Raw genomic sequence first — 16,964 nt, 5'->3', positions numbered from 1 at the left:
TCTGTTACCCCTGTTGTGGTATAAATTCAGCCTTGGGGAAAAAATAAAACTGTCGCCTTGATCAGACTCTTGTCTTGGCGTCCTTCTTCGCGTCTCTTGTCCCCCATTCTCTTCCAGGTACCCTCTGCACCCCTCGTTGACACGCATGTTTGTGGATGATTGCCATAAGTAATTGATATGGAAAAGCCCAGCTGACCGTGGGCAGCATATTCCCTAGTCAGGGGGTTTTGCACTCTAGAAGAGTGTAGATCTGAGCTGAGTACAAACAAGTACTGTGGCTTGACTCTATCAACCTCCCTCTTACCCACAGATATGACAGTTATATTGAGCCCACTGCACAGTGAGTCCCTGTGGAGTTGTAATATGAAACCAACCCTTTCTCCCTAAGTTGCTTTTTGTCAAGGTATTTTATTAGAGCAAAAAAAGTAAAACTAAAACAAATAATAAGTAACTGAGCTTCGAAACTGTAGAAAGTTAAAATGCTACAGACCCCAATCCCCTCAAAACAGCCATGTTTAGTCCTTCTGAAAACCACTGTTGCCTACCTCTGATCTGACCTAACATTGTTATGACCACCAAAATGTTTTAAATGAATTCTTAGAACTGACTACCAGCTTCCATCAACCCAAAAGCTTAGAATGTCACCAGATATCATTTTAGATTATTTTTTTATTTTACTTATGAATTCATTGTTGCTATGGTCAGACACACAAGAAGAAGGCATCGGATCCCATCACAGATGGTTGTGAGCCACGATGTGGTTGCTGGGAATTGAGCTCAGGACCTCTGGAAGAGCAGTCAGTGCTCCTAACCACTGAGCCGTCTCTTCAGGCGACCAGATACTATCTTAAATCTGCAGAAGTTTCCCTACATCAGCTGGAGCCCACCTACTTGAACTAATAAAATCTCATGTGGCTGTTCTCCAGTAGAACTTGTTTAGAACAACATGAATGTGTGCCCCTGGAACCTCGTCACTTACATTTGGCTCCAGATAGATATTTTATTTTTCATTCCATTTGAAGCGAGAACTATGTTTCTGAGCCAACATATGTTAACATACATTTTATTTTAAATCCATAAAATAAATAAAGGCCAGAAAATATACTCACTGATTATGGGTCATGTGCATGCTTTCTGGTGCTGAAATTATATCACTGCTGTGGCACAGTGAAGACACAGTCATTCCACCTAGACACTCATACATGTATATACCACATAACTCCAATAAAATGTAAAATATCTCCATAATATTGAAGTCTTTTTATAGATCAACCACCTGGTCAATCTCTGGTCTACCTATTAAGGTCATCTCCATTTCAAATCGATAACAACTATTAGGACTCTGGGAAGAGAGTTTAGTAGGTAGCACTTGCCACACAAGCATGATGAACCAAGTTTGGACCCCAGTGCAAAAATCCAAGTACCATAGAGGCAGAAACAGAAGTATTCTCAGGGCCCACTGGACAGCCAGTCTAACTGAATCAATGAGTTCAGGGTTCAATGGCAACCTGTGTCAAAACTAAGGTTAAATGGGTCAGTAAGATAGCTCAGTAGATAAAGGCATTTGCCTCCAATCCTAATAGCACGAATATGACCCTCAGTTCCTGCATAGTGGAAGAAAGGAACCAACGCCCAGCTTCCATAGGTTTCTTTGCTACCCACAAAGAGTATTCCACTCAATCTGATGTGTTGACCATTAGGGAGCTTTTTTATTTTCCTTGGGACCATTTGATTCTCGTTGGTTTGCAAGGAGGACTCTAGAGTTAGATTGCCTGTGTTCAAATGTCAGAGCACCCATGAAATAGCTGTGAGACTAGGAACCTGTTCCCCAGTCTGGGTGTGCAGAAGTAGAAAGCAGATCATTATGCTACAGCATAGAGGAGTGAAATCAGCACATCTGCAGCAGGCGTCACATTAACAGGAGCACGTCGAGTCCATCCACACAACAGAGTCAGCAGAAATCACAGTGAGTCTATACGCCAGCAAAGCAGAGAAGCACGAGTTAGTGGGGGCCGAGCAGCTGGGAATGTGGGCTATGGCTCTCCAATCCTCAGCACAAGTGGAAGGTACAGAGCAAAGCAAATATGCTCTATACGCTGCTGGCTTTGATAAAGGCATCCCATAATTTGGTCACAAGATGAATAGACCAGATCTTTCTGGTGCACAAACTTCCCAAACCTCTCCCTGAAGGTTCCTGGCTTGTCTGGCACCAGATGAGCTGTGTCAGGAGTGTGGTTCCTCCCTCTTGTTCTTCTGCACTGTGCTCAGTTCCTTTTTTTCTCCTCCTATCAGAATGTCTAGAAAGTGGGTATAAGGGGACAACAAAAACTGGTCTCTCACAGTCCCGGGCACTAGCAATAGCAGTAACCATGAGTGAATCCATGGAATCAAAGACACAGCAACTGGACAGTCCAGGTGAGGAGGGACTGGGACTGTTGGATCTCAGTGAGGGAGGCCTGAGGAGTAGCTTGTGGCTGGGCCTGCCCAGGCTCTGATTGGTGCTCTGTCTCTCCAGAGGATGAAGAGTATTTGATGGGTGGTTCCAGGTGTTCTGTTGTCAGCTCTCGTTTACGAACAAAATTTGGAATCAAAAGTTTGGCAGGTACAGCTGGGTGAGGGGCTGAGGAAAAATGGGCAACCTTCCCCAGAAGTGGGTCCTGGGAAACGGGAGTTGAGATCCTAAACTTCTCATTCAGTTCTGGGAGATGGAGGGTGGGGGATGGAATTGTGAGCCATAGGAGGTAGAGGTTCAGCGTTCAGATTCCCGTGCTCTCGGGAGGAGGGTGACAGCAGTAAGTCTGTGCTGGGTCCATGCTAAGGCAAGGGCACTATGATTCTAATACAATTACCTTCTGTTCTGCAGAATATACGAAGCAGAGCCACAACCCCTTGGTCCTACCGCTGCTCTCCTTCCTGTTCTTGGCTGGGCTTCTGCTGATCATTCTTGTCCTAGGTCAGGCACAATTAAAGGCTCGGTTCTCTGATCTGGCTCTAGGACCTGTCGGGGAACGCGATGAGGAATGCAAGTTGGGAACATAACCTCCAGCGGTGCTAGGAACTTCTCAGAAACATCATCCCCATCTCTGGTACACCAGAAAGGGGAGGGGAGGGTCGCAGAGAAGAGCTGTGGCTCTATTTCTCCTGAGAGGTCACCTTTCTCTGGGTGTCTAGTTTGCTAGCCTTTTAAGGTATTAACCAAGAACAGGAAAGTTGTCTCAACAGGTAAGAGGACTTACCTAGGAGAGGACTCACTTCTAGAAGACCTAGATTTGGTTCTCGCACACACACCATGACTCACAGCCATCCAAAATCCTAGTATCAGGGTATCCAACACCCCCTTCTGAACTCCTCAGAAACAGACAAATACATGGAGGATATAAATACATACATGCAGGCAAAACAGTCATACACATAAGAAAGGATTAAACGAAGAAGGCAAATACATGTTTAAAGACATCAGGCACAAATTGTCCTAGACACTGAGGTGGAATCATGTGCCTGAGATCGTAACTACTTGTGAAGCTGAGATAAGATGAGCACATATGCCCAGGAGTAGGAGAAATCAGTGCCAACACAGTGAGACCCACCTTCCCGAAAACAATGCAATGTCCCAAGGGACCCAGTGCAGGCGATGGCAAAAAGGACGTATTTAATAACTATAGGGATTTTTTTCTGTCTCTGCTAAGTCTCAAAGGTACCCAGCTCAGAAGTTCAGGACAAAATCTACCAGGAGCTCATGCAACTGAAGACCGAAGTCCATGGTGAGTGACCAGGGATTCAGGACCTCAGGTCTCCGTGGGAGGGGAGTCAGTTTCCTTCAGTCATCAGACTCTGAGTATCAATTTCCTTCTCTGTGAATGGAGATCACAATATAACACTGAGAAGAGAACTTGGTGGTTACAGGGGCTGGGCACACAGTAGGCACTCAGTGTTCACAGAAATTGTGTGCAGCATAGACAATGTTCACTGTAGCCATTTACACGACAGACATTCAGTGTTCAAAGGGGTTATGTAAACAGTAAGCACACAATGTTCACAGGGGCTATGCACACAGCAATCACTCAATGTGCTAGATTTTTCTGGGTGAAGAAGAGGATAAGGAAATGCAGAGAGGAATGGCACCCCAGAATGCTGTGATGAGTAAGGGCCCTGGCTCTGGAGACCTTAAAGGTTGAGGAGAAATGGGAACAGACATCTGATCTGCTTCCTCCAACAGACGGCTTGTGTCAACCCTGTCCGAGGGATTGGACATTCTTCAATGGAAGCTGTTACTTCTTCTCCAAGTCCCAAAGAAACTGGCACAACTCCATCACTGCCTGCAAGGAGCTGGGGGCTCAATTGGTCATCGTAGAGACGGATGAAGAGCAGGTATGCCAAATGGAGCCCCAGCCTTGTCTGGAACATAGATCTGGCTGTGGTCACTTGAGAGTGAGACCATTTGCTAGACAAAGTTATGAATAAGATGCTGCTTCTTCGATTTGAGCAGAGAAGGGTGGAAATGCAGGGTCTCCCACGTACTCTCCACAGAATCTCACAGAAGACTTAAACATTTCGGGTGCATTGGGGAGAATGCCTAAAATGTAATTGCTGTCTTTGTGTGCTGGGCAGTATGAAACCCCTTCCTCACTGGGGGATATATGTCCTGCTAGACTAAATACTAGAGAAATGCCTTTCATGAAGGTGCTTGCCTTGAAAACAAGGACTTGGGTCTGAAAGCAGATTTTGAAAGCTGGTTATGGGTTTGGGGAGATTTCTGAGTGGGTTAGAGCGCTCCCTGCTAAGGCATGAAGATCTGGTTTAGGAGCCTCAGTATCTGTGGGAAAAAACAATCATGGTCCCATGTGCCCTTGAGGCCATGTTGGGGATGGGGCCTGCAGACAGGAAGATCCCTCAGGTTTGCTGACTGCCAGCCTAGCTCCAAGGCCAGTAAGAAATTCTCATGTGAGAGAAGTAAGTAGAGAACAATGCAGCAGGATGCCTGGTATCTTCCCGTGGCCTCTGCAAATGCACTCAGAGTTTGCAAACACCTGCACACATACACACATGCACATACAACAGAGAGAGAGAGAGAGAGAGAGAGAGAGAGAGAGAGAGAGAGAGAGAGAGAGAGAGGGGGATAGGGGAGAGGGAGAGAGAGAGGGAGAGAGAGGGGGATAGGGGAGAGGGAGAGAGAGAGGGAGAGAGGGAGGGGTGGCCAGTTAGCATGACCACATTTTCAAATATATTATTTGACATTCTGTGCATGCATATAGTGCATTTTGGTCCTATTCACACACATCCGCTTCTCCCTCTAACTCCCTCTGAATCCATCCCCCATCCCTTATTCTGTATCCCACTGAGCACAGTTATGTTTCCCACACAGATTCATAGACATGGAGCCCTCCCCAGAGCTTAGTTGGCCAACCAGTTTTTAAAAAACTGACTCTTCCTCCCCTAGAAGCCATTAACTGTCCAAGTACCTGATGGATACCTCCCTTCCCCATGCTGCAGGGGTGACAAACTTGATGTCGTGCAGGCAACCATAACTGCTGTGAGGCTATGAGTTCAGCAGCCCTCCCCAGCAATCTTCTGTCTTCTCTTCCATGATGCTCCCAGAGCCTTGAGGGCAAACATGATAGAGATGCCCCCACGTAGGGCTGAGTGCCATGCAAACACTTATTCTCTGTGCTTTGAGCAGCTATGAGATTCTGTTTCAGCCATCATCTACTACAAAAAGAGGCTTCTGACGAGGTCTGAGATCCACACTGATCCATAGCTATGGAGACATGAAGTTAGAGGGCAGTTTGAGGTACTAGAAAAAAATAACAGTAGTAGGTTCATCCCTGGGGCCCATGTGCTCCACAATCATGGGTTGTTGGCCAGATTTTAAAAAAAAAAAAAAAAGGCATGTGTTTCCTCTTATGGAGCATCCCTTAAACCCAAGCAGAATGCAGTTGGTCAGTTACCACCATAACATTTATACTGATGGGGCAGGCATAGGTATATCTCGCCAGACTGGTCATTACTCAGCTCATGTTGCTCACTGCTGGCGAAGACTGTTGTTCACTTTTCTCCCAGAGCAGCCTTGTAGCATTTCCGGGTATTTTAGAAGCTGGCGAACCCAATGCCTGCACTGGGAAAGCAGAAACAACATATTTCTGCGTCTTGCTGAGCAGCTAGTCGACCTAATTGAACTGTAGATCCAATGAGAAAATTTTATCTCAAAAATTTGTAGAGGGCAATTGAAAAAGACACCAAATGCTATCCTCTGGCCTTCACAACATATGGCCCAAATATAGACACACATATACATACAGACACTGCACACGTACACACATGCAAAATAAAACAATCTTAATGTATAGTTCTTCCCATTTCCTTAGTGTTTATCCTCATCAGTAGGACATCACCCAACGCAGAGCTAGACGTGGCTGGTATGCATCTTTAGCAACCATCGTGAACTGGTACAAATGCTTCCATCAAATTCAAGCTAGTCACAAGTCAACCTACAGTCATTCTCAAATCACCCAAGACAGACAACTTTGCAGCATTACTAAGGGTGGTTGTGGGAAAGCCAGCCGTGTGTGTCTGTGTACCACAGTCCATCTGCCTAGAAGATACATAGTCATAGTCAACTGGAACCACCTAGGTACCCATGAGTGCCCATGACACAATAGAGCAGAAGGGGGAAATCAGATTGCTAGTAGAATTTCCTGCAAAAGTTCGTGTGCATAAAAGCTCTTCTCGTTTTATTCCTCCTTGTATCCCACTCCAGACCTTCCTGCAGCAGACTTCTAAGACTAGGGGACCAACATGGATGGGTCTCTCAGACATGCATAATGAAGCCACGTGGCACTGGGTGGATGGCTCACCTCTGTCACCCAGGTAGGTCTACGATGAAAGGTACACTGTGCACAGTGAATGCATGTCTCTGGCACTCTGACTTGAACTGTTTTGGGGGCTCATCCCCCTCTCCCTGGCCCCTTAGGAAAAAGAGCTCGCTCCCATTTTTGCTAATGCAAGATCTTCCTAACCATGCACAGACAGAATAGCAGTAAATCCCACCATTAAATCAGCAAAAAAAAAAAAATGCATCCCTCTGAGGGATATTGATTTTAATACAGAGTGTTTAGTATAAGTATGTAGGTACAAAACACAAAATAAAGGTCGCTGGGAAAGGGGACTATTAACCATGGCCACTGGGTGAGGAAGAGGACTATTACCATGGAAAAGATTAGTTAGACTGGAAATGTAACTGTTGATTGAGTGGCTGCCTAAAGGCCTGGGTCTGTCCCCAGCACCATGTATGTCAAGTGTGTGTTACACGCCTGTAATTCCAGCACTAGGGAGGGAATGGCAGAAGAAATCAGAAATTTGAGTTCATCCCTGGCTATGTAGTGAGTTTGAGACCAGCCAGAGCTACGTAAGACGTTGTCTCAAAAAAAGATGATGATGAAGGAAAAGGAAGGAGGGAAGAAGGAGGAGAGGAGAGGGGAGGAGAGGGGGAGGGGAGAGGAAAGGAAGGAAAGGAACCTGCATTGAGGGAAGACATGAAGACATTGAGCTTCTAAAACTGAAAATATGGTTTCTAGCACGCCCGTGGGGCAGACTAAGGTTCTAGGAACTGGTGCTATAGTTTTCTTTTTGTGTTTGTGTGTTTATTTGGTTTTGGTGAGTCTTATTTTTTTGGTTTTTGTTTGTTTTGTTTTTTGCTGCTGGGATAAACTATCCTGGCAAAAGCAGATTGAGGGAAGAAACGGTTTATTTGGATCACAAGTTCAGGTTACAGTCTGTCTTATTGCTGTGATGAAATGCCATGGCCAAAAGCAATTTGAGGAAGAAATAAACATTTCTTTCTACACCTGCAATCCATGCCTGAAGGAAGTCAGGTCAGGAACTCAAACAGTGTGGGAACTTGGATGCAGGAGCTGCAGAAGCCATGGAGGGGTGCCTTAGTCATCCTGCTCTCTTATAGAACCTAGAACGACTGGCCCACGGTTGCTCCACATCACAGTGGTCTGGGTCCTTCCCCATCGATCACAGATTAAGAAAATGTCCCACAGGCTTGCCCAGAACCCAGTCATATGAAGGTGCTTTCTCAATTAAGGCTCCCTTTTCTCCAGTTACCCTAGTTGATATAAACCCAGCCAGCATACAGACCTTTTAGGAATGAGCTGCTCACATCTACCGTCAAGAGCAGAGAAAGAGGATGACTAAACACCTTCACTCATTTCAAGCAACAGTCCATGGCATGATGACACCCATATCTGGGTATTTTCCCATCTCAATCAGTCCAATTTTTGAAATTCCTCACACACATCCACAGGCCAGGCTAATCTAGACAATGCCTCATTGAGACTCTATTCCCCAGTGATTCTAAATTGTGTCGAGTTGACAATTAAAACTGTCACAACTGGATTTGCAGCTTTGCACAGTATTGGAATAGAGGGGAACCCAACAATGTCGGTGATGAAGATTGTGCAGAGTTCTCTGGGGACGGCTGGAATGACCTCAGATGCGATACCCGGATTTTCTGGATCTGTAAGAAAGTTTCAACCTCATCATGTACCATCAAATGAAAGACCTCTTCTCAGCCTCTGCATTCCGAACTATGCCAAGTGGATGAACCTGACTCATGTCCATGCTCCTTCTCCTGGTCTTTTGAGATTAGGATGCTAATAAAAGCACCCATTTTTCTGTCAGAGTCCTCATCCTCATTGGTTTTGGGCCACTGCCTCCTTCCAATTCAGCTTCTAGAGTGCAAAAGGGCTCAGATTTACCATGGATCAGGTCTCCTTGTTGTCCCCTACCTTGGCAACTTAATATCATTACCAGATACAGAACACATTCAGGACCCTTGCAAGAAAACTCAGAGCATTTTTCTTGTGCTATCACAGCCTCTTTGTCCCATGGGACATGAGCCCATCCCTATACATTTTCTATCCATCTGCACAATTTCCACCCAACTCCCCTGAGCCCTTTGGCTGTGACAGAATACCTGTCAAAAACAACTTTGGGGGAATTAATTGGGCTCACAGATTGAGGGTTCAGACTCATCACAGAGGTGAGGGCATGGCACAGAAGCCTAGGCAGCTCATATTGCAACTATATTCAGAGAGCAGAGACAAAGACAAGCGCTGGTGCTCGGTTCACTTTCTCCTTCTGCCATCTGGGACTCCAGGTCATGAAATGAGGCCACCTATATTTAGGATGTGTCTTCACACCCCCAATTAACCAAATCTAGAAGGCTCCCCTTCCAGAGATTCATTTCAGTGATTTTAGATCTTGTTGAGTTGACAACAGTAACCACCACCACCACAGGGAATCTTCCCTGGTTGACATAGCCTGTTCTGCAGATGGAGGCACCCAGGAAATAAGTCCTCCAGTCAATCAGTGACTATTCGACACTGGGATAAGAAAACCCCAACTCCCTTTAGCCAGTGAGATTCCATGCTGGGTCCTGAGAAGGGAGTCTCCTAGCTCTCTGCTCAAGTGTAAACATATTTGCTAGCTGCAGCCTGTTCATGCTTTGATATAAAGATATAAAGAGCTGACCAATCCCAGTCAAGACTTCTTCCCGGTGCATCGCTCATAAGTCCAGACAGTGAAGATCTAGACACGCTGAGTGCAGCTGAGATGGTGCACACTGAAGAAGACACACTGAGATGGTACTGAAGAACTGGCCAGGTGCTGTGGGAAACTGCTTCCCAAGACAAAACCACAGCCCTTGTTAGGGAATGGGAAGACCCCTCCCAACTGTCAGCCTATGAGCTCCTAACCCCAGGGGTCCCAACCCTAGGAGAATCACAGGTTCCATTCTTACTTCCCCAACAAAGTTCACAGATGTCAGGTTCCCAGAGTCTCTAAGACATCATGGGGGTTAGTGGTACAGACACATGCTCCTACCTAGAATTCCCTTCATTCCACCTCCCTTGCCACTGGCTGGGGAACCTGAGACAGGTTGATTACTAAATTTCCCACCATCCTCTGAGATCTATATGAAATGACCCCCACTCGAATCCGTGGACTTGGATTCTCCTTAGAGTGCTTGCCATATTGTCTGGCTATCTGTGAGGTTGAGACCTCAACTCTCCTTACAGCCCTTGCTATACTATTGTGTATACGTCTGCACTCTCTTGGCATTAAAACTCTGCTAATAAACCTCTTACTCAAAAAGGCAATCTGCCTCGGTGTTCCCCTTGTCCCTGACAGGGGAGACCTTTCAAAAGGTAAGGACTAAAGGCAGCAGCCTCAAGACTAACACATAAAACAAGCCACCGGCAGCGAAAGACGGGATGCTCCTCCCTGTGCAGGCTACAGGCGGCAAACGGAGCGTGCCTGAGAAGAGCGCAGATGACAGGACAGAGCAGCAGTTGTGTCACAACCTTCAAAGGATCATGAGTGCTTTAGGGGCTTTTCCCTCACCTCACTGGCCACTGCTACTCTCGGAAGCATGTTCCCTTTCCTAATCAACTCTCTACTCCTCCTTCTAACCGTGTGTCCCTGGTCCAATTCCTTGCCTTGCTGCACAAGAACCTGGTAACTTCAAGGGTCGTGCATGTGGGATCTGACAAAAGCTGAAGCTTCCAACCCGCAGGTGCTGTCTATGGCATTTGCTTCCCTGCCTCCTTCTCTGCAGAGCCACCACAGGAGACTCACACACGGGCACCTCTCCTCTCCCTTCTGTCCCTACTTCCTTGCTTTTCCCCAGACTTCTACAGCAGGAGTGAAGAGTGTTCTGTAGCCACTATGCTGCTCTATGGGGTGTCAGCTAAATTTAATCCATGGGATAAAGACTCATACACTGGCCAGAAGCTACCCAAAAGAGACAACACTTTTATGAGAGGCCACTGCAAATCCTCAACAATGTAGCCCCAATGCTGGGAGACCCATGGACACTGACAGGAAGTTACACCCTCAAGGAAATAAAAGATAGCTTCCTCTGGAGTCACACATGAATAAATGCCCTAGGAACATACATTCAGGTTCCCCTGGAGTCTATGGTCTGTCGTGGGAGTGGCTACATAAGATTTTATTAGTTACATAAAAAATCCATATGTCAAAGTACATTTGTGGGTACTATGGCTAGGCAGGTTCCAGAAAAGCAGGAAAATCTGCTACAGATCTTGAGTGCCATTGCTGATATCCTTGGCTTTTTGGATCAGTAGAAGTTAGTGCTCTCCTAACAAATACACTGTAAGGTTTGAGAGTCAGAAATGTGTTTGTTAGGTCAGATACAGGGGTAGGCAGTAGACAACATATAAAGAGGCCAAAAAACGCCTAATATAATTTGTCTCTGGTCTGGGACATTTTAACTCTCCATAATTTCAAAATTCTGTCATTTGACCTTGTAGAATCTTTAACAAAAGGTACAGTCCTTCCCCCTCCCCCAAGTCCTGTATTTCTCTCTCTTTTTTTTCTTTCTCTTCATTTCCTCTAGGCACTTCAATCCACACAATGAACTGGCTCATACTTGCTTGGATCAAGCCAAGGTGGCAACACCTACAGGGTTCCTTGGGAGCTCCCAATGCTACTAGATTTGCCAGAGCACCACTTCGGCTTCAGACTTTTCCTATACTGCTGGCATTCTTTGAAGCACCCCAAACTTCCTTCCATCTTCACACATGTCCGCTGAGATGATGGGAATGGCAGGCTCAAAGGGGGTTTGGTGCCCTGGGCCTTCGGGCCATCCTATCCATGATGGCTACCTATCTCTTATGCTATCTTTTCTTACTGCAGTTCCTCTCCACGTTTGACAGGATGCCACCCTTCTTAGGAGGCTTGACTCCTTTGTGTCAAATACAATAAAATGATATTTTTCTATTGATATTTTCTAATGTTCCCTACCTGGAGTGTGGCTCATGAATCCCATCATTGTAGTACCTTTCTCTTAATAAAGCTTATTCTTCAATGTCAGCTCTTCTTTAAATCAAGGTACCTGCTGCTCCTCTTTCTTCTGTGTCTAACAGCATTTATCAGGCATTGGAATCTGTCCCCCAAGATACTCACAATGCACATGCATTCTCTCTCTCTCTCTCTCTCCCTCTCTCTCTGTGTGTGTGTAACACACACACACACACACACACTAAGAAGCACAAAGCTCATTTGACTCCCTTTTACAGGGCGTGTACACATATGAATATATATGTGTGAATGTGTGTGGGATGCACACATGTGTGTAGATGCATGTATGTACACATATATGGAAGCCAGAGGACAACCTATTGTGTCATTTCTAAAAGACTGCCCGCCTTCCTAAGGACATTTTTTAAAATTATTTACTTACTGGGGGAAGGGGGTACACACGTACCATAGTACAGGTGTGGGTCCTGGAGATCAAATTCAGGTCTTCAGGCTTTGTGGTAAGTGCCTTTATATTGCACACAGAGTCATTTCATTCCCACCACACAAGAAGCTTTGTCTTCATTTGTACAGGGTCTGCCATTGGCCTACAAGTAGCCAAGAAACCATGACGGGCTAATTAACAACCCCCAGGGATCTACCTGTCTGTGCCTCCCAAGCACCAGGATTACAAACACTCACCACAATGACTGGCTATCATCATCATCATCATCATCATCATCATCCACCACCACCATCATCATCCTCATTAATTTTATTACTTTACATCCCAAATGTTGCCCTCCTTCCAGTACCCCTTCCCAGAGTTCCCCACCCCCGTCCACCCTCTCCTTCGCCTCTGAGAGGATGGGCCCCCACCGGGTATTCCCTAACCCCAAGACATCAAGTCTCTATAGGATTAGGCACATCCTCTCCCACCGAGGCCAGACAAGGCAGCCCTCTGCTACCTATGTGTCTGGGGTTGCAAACCAGCCCTTACATGTTCTCTGGTTACGGACTCGGTATCTGGAAGCTCCCCAGGGTTCATGTTGGTTGGCACTGTTGGTCTTTCTATGGTGTTGTCATCCCCTTCGGTTCCTTCAGTTCTTCCCATGATTCTTCCATAGCGGTCCCCAACCTCTCTCCGTTGCTTGGTCTCAGGCAGTTGCTGGTGGAACCTCTAACATACAGCCATGCTAGGCTCCTATTTGCAAACACAACAAGGCATCAGAAAAACTATCAGGGTTTGGTGCCCACCTATAGGATATATCCCAAGTTGAGCCATTCTTCAATCTCTTATCCATTTTCGTCCCTGTGTGGTTTTGGGGGGAGTTTGGGGGTGGTTAGACAGGAGCGATTTTAGGTTGAAAATTGTGTAGGTGGATTGGTGTCCTCATCCCTTCATCGAGAGTCACGCCTGACTACCGGAAGGGGTCTCTTCAGGTTTCATGTCCCCATCATTGAGCATGGCAGGTAAGATCACGCACATTGAGTCTTGGGAGCTTCCCCCATCCCAGGTCTCTAGGACGTTCTAGCGGCTCCCCACACACCCCACTGCTGCATAATTCCACTCGCTCTCCTGGTCCTCTGGGACATGTCTGACTCCCCCCCCCACCTGATCCTGCCCCTCTTTGCCCTCCCACTCCTCATTCCCACCAAGGTCCCTCCATTCTGACTCCATGAGTATTTTGTTCCCCCTTGTAAGTGGGATTGAAGCATCCTTACCTGAGCCTTCCTTCTTATTTAACTTCTTAGGGTCTATGGGGTATAACATGGGTATTCTGCACTTTTTGGCTAATATCCACTTATCAGTAAGTACATGCCATGCATATCCTTTTGGGTCTGGGTCACCTCACTCAGGATGATATTTTCTAGTTCCATCCATTTGCCTGCAAAATTCATGACGTCCTTGTTTTTAATAGCTGACTACTATTTCATTGTGTGAATGAAGCACATTTTCCATATCCATTCTTTGAGTGAGGGACATCTGGGTTGCTTCTCAGCGTCTGGCTTACAAAGGAGGTGGCTATGAACATATCGGAGCATGTGTTCTCGTGATATGGTGGAGCATCTTTTGGGTATCAGCCCAGGAGCAGTATAGCTGGGTCTGCAGATAGAACAATTTCCAATTTTCTAAGGAAGCACCAGAATGGTTTTCACAGTGGCTGTACCAATTTGCAATCCCACCAGCAATGGAGGACTGTTCTTTCTCCACAAACTCGTCAGCACGGGCTGTCACTTGAGTTTTTATCTTAGTCATTCTGATTTGTTTAAGGTGAAATCTCAGGTTCATTTTGATTTGCATCTCTCTGATGTTGAACATTTCTTTAAGTGCTTCTTAGCAATTTGAGATCCCTCTATTTGGGAATTTTCTGTTTAGGTCTGCACCCCATTTTTAATTGGGTTATTTGTCTTTCTGGAGCTCCTGAGTTCTTTAGCTCTTTTAGTTCTGAGATATTAGCCCTCTATCTAATGTAGGATTAGGGATAAAACTTTCCCAAATTGATAGACTGAAGTTTTGTTCTATTGGCAGTGTCCTTTGCCTTAGAGAAGCTTGTCAGTTTCAAGAGGTTCCATTTATTTATTGTTGATCTTAGAGACGAAGCCATTGGTGTTCTGTTCAGGTCATTTTCTTCTGTGCCAATGAGTTCAAGGATATTCCCCAATTTCTCTTCTTTTAGATAGAGTGTATATGATATTATGTTGAGGTTCTTGACCAACTTGGACTTGAGCGTTGTCAAGGTTGATAAATATGGATCAATTTGCATTCATCTACATGCAGATGGCCAGGTAGACCAGCACCATTTGGTGAAGATGCTTTCTTTTTCCATTGTATGGTTTTGGGTTCTTTGTCAAAACTCAAGTGTCCATAGGTAAGTGAGTTTATTTCTGGGTCTTTGATTCTACGGCATTGATCAAACTGTCTGACTCTACCAATACCATGCAGTTTTTATCACTATTGCTCTGTAGTACAGCTTGAGGTGGAAGAATGGTTATTCCTCCAGAAGTTCTTTTATTGTTCAGGATTGTTTTGGCTATCCTGGGTTTTTTATTTTTCCATATAAAGTTGAGAATTGCTCTTTCAATGTCTGTAAAAATTGTGTTAGAGTTTTGATGGGGACTGCATTGAATCTGTATATTGCTTTTGATAAGATAGCCATTTTCACTACGTTAATCCGACCAATCCATGAGCATGGGAGATCTTTCCGTCTTCTGATATCATCTTAGATTGCTCCCATCTGGGACTTGATGTTCTTGTCATACAGATCTTTCACTTGCTTGGTTAGAGTCACACCAAGGTATTTCACATCACTTGTGGCAATTGGGAAAGGTGTTGCTGCTCTAATTTCTTCCTCAGCACATTGATCATTTGTATAAAGAAGAGCTACTGATTTCTTTGAGTTTATTTTATATCCAGCCAGGTGACTGACGTTGTTTATCTACTATAGGAGTTCTGTGGTAGAATTTTGGGGGTCACTCATGAAAACTATTATATCATCTGCAAATAGTAATACCTTGACTTCTTTGTTTCCAATCCATATCCCCTTGATATCCTTTTGTTGTCTTATTGCTCTACCTACAACTTCAAGTGCTATACTGAATAAATGGAGAGAGCATGGACAGTCTTCTTTTGTCCCTGATTTTAGTGGGATTGCCTCAAGTTTCTCTCCATTTAATTTGATGTTGGTTGTTGGCTTGCTGTACATGTAGGTATGTGCCTTAAATTCCTGATCTCTCCAAGACTTTTAACATGAAGGAGTAATAGATTTTTGTCAAAGGCTTTTTCAGCATCTAATGAGATGATAATCTTCTGATTTTTTTTCCTTTGAGTTTGTTTACATTGTGGATTATGTTGATGGATTTTTCATATAATGGACCATCCCAACATCCTTGGAATGAAGTCTACTAGACTGTGGTGAGCAATGTTTTTGATGTGTCCTTGGATTCTATTTACAATAAATTATGAGTATATTTAAGTTAATTTCCATAAGAAAAATTGGCCTGAAGTTCTCTGTATTTGTTGGCTCTTTGTGTAGTTTTAAGTATCAGGGTAGCTGTGTCATTGTGGAATGAATTATGTAGTGTTCCTTCTGTTTCTATTTTGTGGAATAGTTTGAGGAGTATTAGCTCTTCTTTGAAGGTCTGAAAGAATTCTGCACTAAAACCATCTACCCCTAGGCTTTTGGGCAGAGGAAGTGTAGGAAGTTTTAATAACTACTTCTATTTCTGTAGGGGTTATGGTACTCTTTAGATGGTTTATCTGATCTTGATTTAATTTTGGTATGTCGTATCTATCTAGAAAATCATACATTTACTCTGTAACCAAATCCGGTGGAGGAGAGAGTTGACTTACAGAAGTGTGGACAATCCTGAGAGCTCAGGAGAGACTGCCATTTCTGCTCACATTCCTGGCCCAAGAGGAACATGCCTAGTGACCTCTGGATACAGGAATATAGGAGCAGTCAGTGGCAGGAACCTTCTGGTTTCTACCTGCACCCAGAACTGAACTGAACTGGTCCCACAGCTCTCTGTACCTAAATCCATGGGGGAGACAGCTGGTCTCACAGAAGTGCAGACACTCCTGCAAGCTCAGAGGAAACAAATACTTCTGCCCACATTCCTGTCCCAAGAGGAACCCACCTAGTGCCCTCTGTGCCCTCTGGGCACAGGAAATGAGGAGCAGTTAGAGGAAGGACTCCTCCAGTCTCTTCCTGCCCCAAGAGCCAAAGCCAGTCAATATATCCAGCAAAACTCTCAATTAACATAAATGAAGAAACCAAGATACTCCATGACAAAACCAGATTTAAACAAAATCTTTCCACAAATTCAGCTCTAAAAAGGATAATAGATGGAAAACACCAACACAAGGAGGGAAACTACACCCTACAAAAAGCAAGAAAGTAATCTCATTGCAATGAAACCAAAAGAAGAGAGACACACAAACATAATAACACCTCTAACAACAAAAATAAGAGGAAATAATAATCACTATTCCTTAATATCTTGTAACATTAATGGAGTCAATTCACCAATAAAAAGACAGAGACTAACAGCTGGATACGTAAAGGGAACCCAGCATTTTGCTGCATACAGGAAACACACCTCAGCAACAAAGACAGACACTGCCTCAGAGTAAAAGGCTG

The 16,964-nt window shown here is 44.9% G+C and overlaps 1 protein-coding gene across 2 annotated transcripts; it reads left to right on the top strand.

The window, feature by feature from the left end:
• Positions 1–2,296: 2,296 nt before the first annotated feature.
• On the top strand, positions 2,297–8,680 carry LOC116885640 (CD209 antigen-like protein D). Of its 2 annotated transcripts, XM_032886948.1 has the most exons (7): positions 2,297–2,415; positions 2,516–2,602; positions 2,864–2,953; positions 3,687–3,761; positions 4,217–4,368; positions 6,755–6,864; positions 8,405–8,680. In XM_032886948.1, exons 1-7 carry the CDS (start codon positions 2,370–2,372, stop codon positions 8,556–8,558), a joined length of 714 nt encoding a protein of 237 aa, XP_032742839.1. In that variant the 5' UTR covers positions 2,297–2,369; the 3' UTR covers positions 8,559–8,680. The 2 variants fall into 2 exon arrangements, with proteins under 2 accessions (XP_032742839.1, XP_032742840.1); XM_032886949.1 differs by lacking the exon at positions 2,864–2,953 and having other exon boundaries at positions 2,370–2,415; positions 8,405–8,558.
• The last annotated feature ends 8,284 nt before the right edge of the window (positions 8,681–16,964 follow it).

This window comes from Rattus rattus, chromosome 16 (genome assembly GCF_011064425.1).
Source record: "Rattus rattus isolate New Zealand chromosome 16, Rrattus_CSIRO_v1, whole genome shotgun sequence".
In the NCBI taxonomy this organism is placed as follows: domain Eukaryota; kingdom Metazoa; phylum Chordata; class Mammalia; order Rodentia; family Muridae; genus Rattus; species Rattus rattus.
Note: the sequence above shows the minus strand (reverse complement) of the source record. Positions and strands in the feature narration are given on the sequence as shown.

Coding starts and splice junctions, on each gene's coding strand:
- LOC116885640 (XM_032886948.1), top strand. CDS start 2,370: ATGAGTGAATCCATGGAATCAAAGACACAGCAACTGGACAGTCCAG. Junction 2,416..2,515: donor ACAGCAACTGGACAGTCCAG/GTGAGGAGGGAC, acceptor CTGTCTCTCCAG/AGGATGAAGAGTATTTGATG. Junction 6,865..8,404: donor GGCTCACCTCTGTCACCCAG/GTAGGTCTACGA, acceptor CTGGATTTGCAG/CTTTGCACAGTATTGGAATA.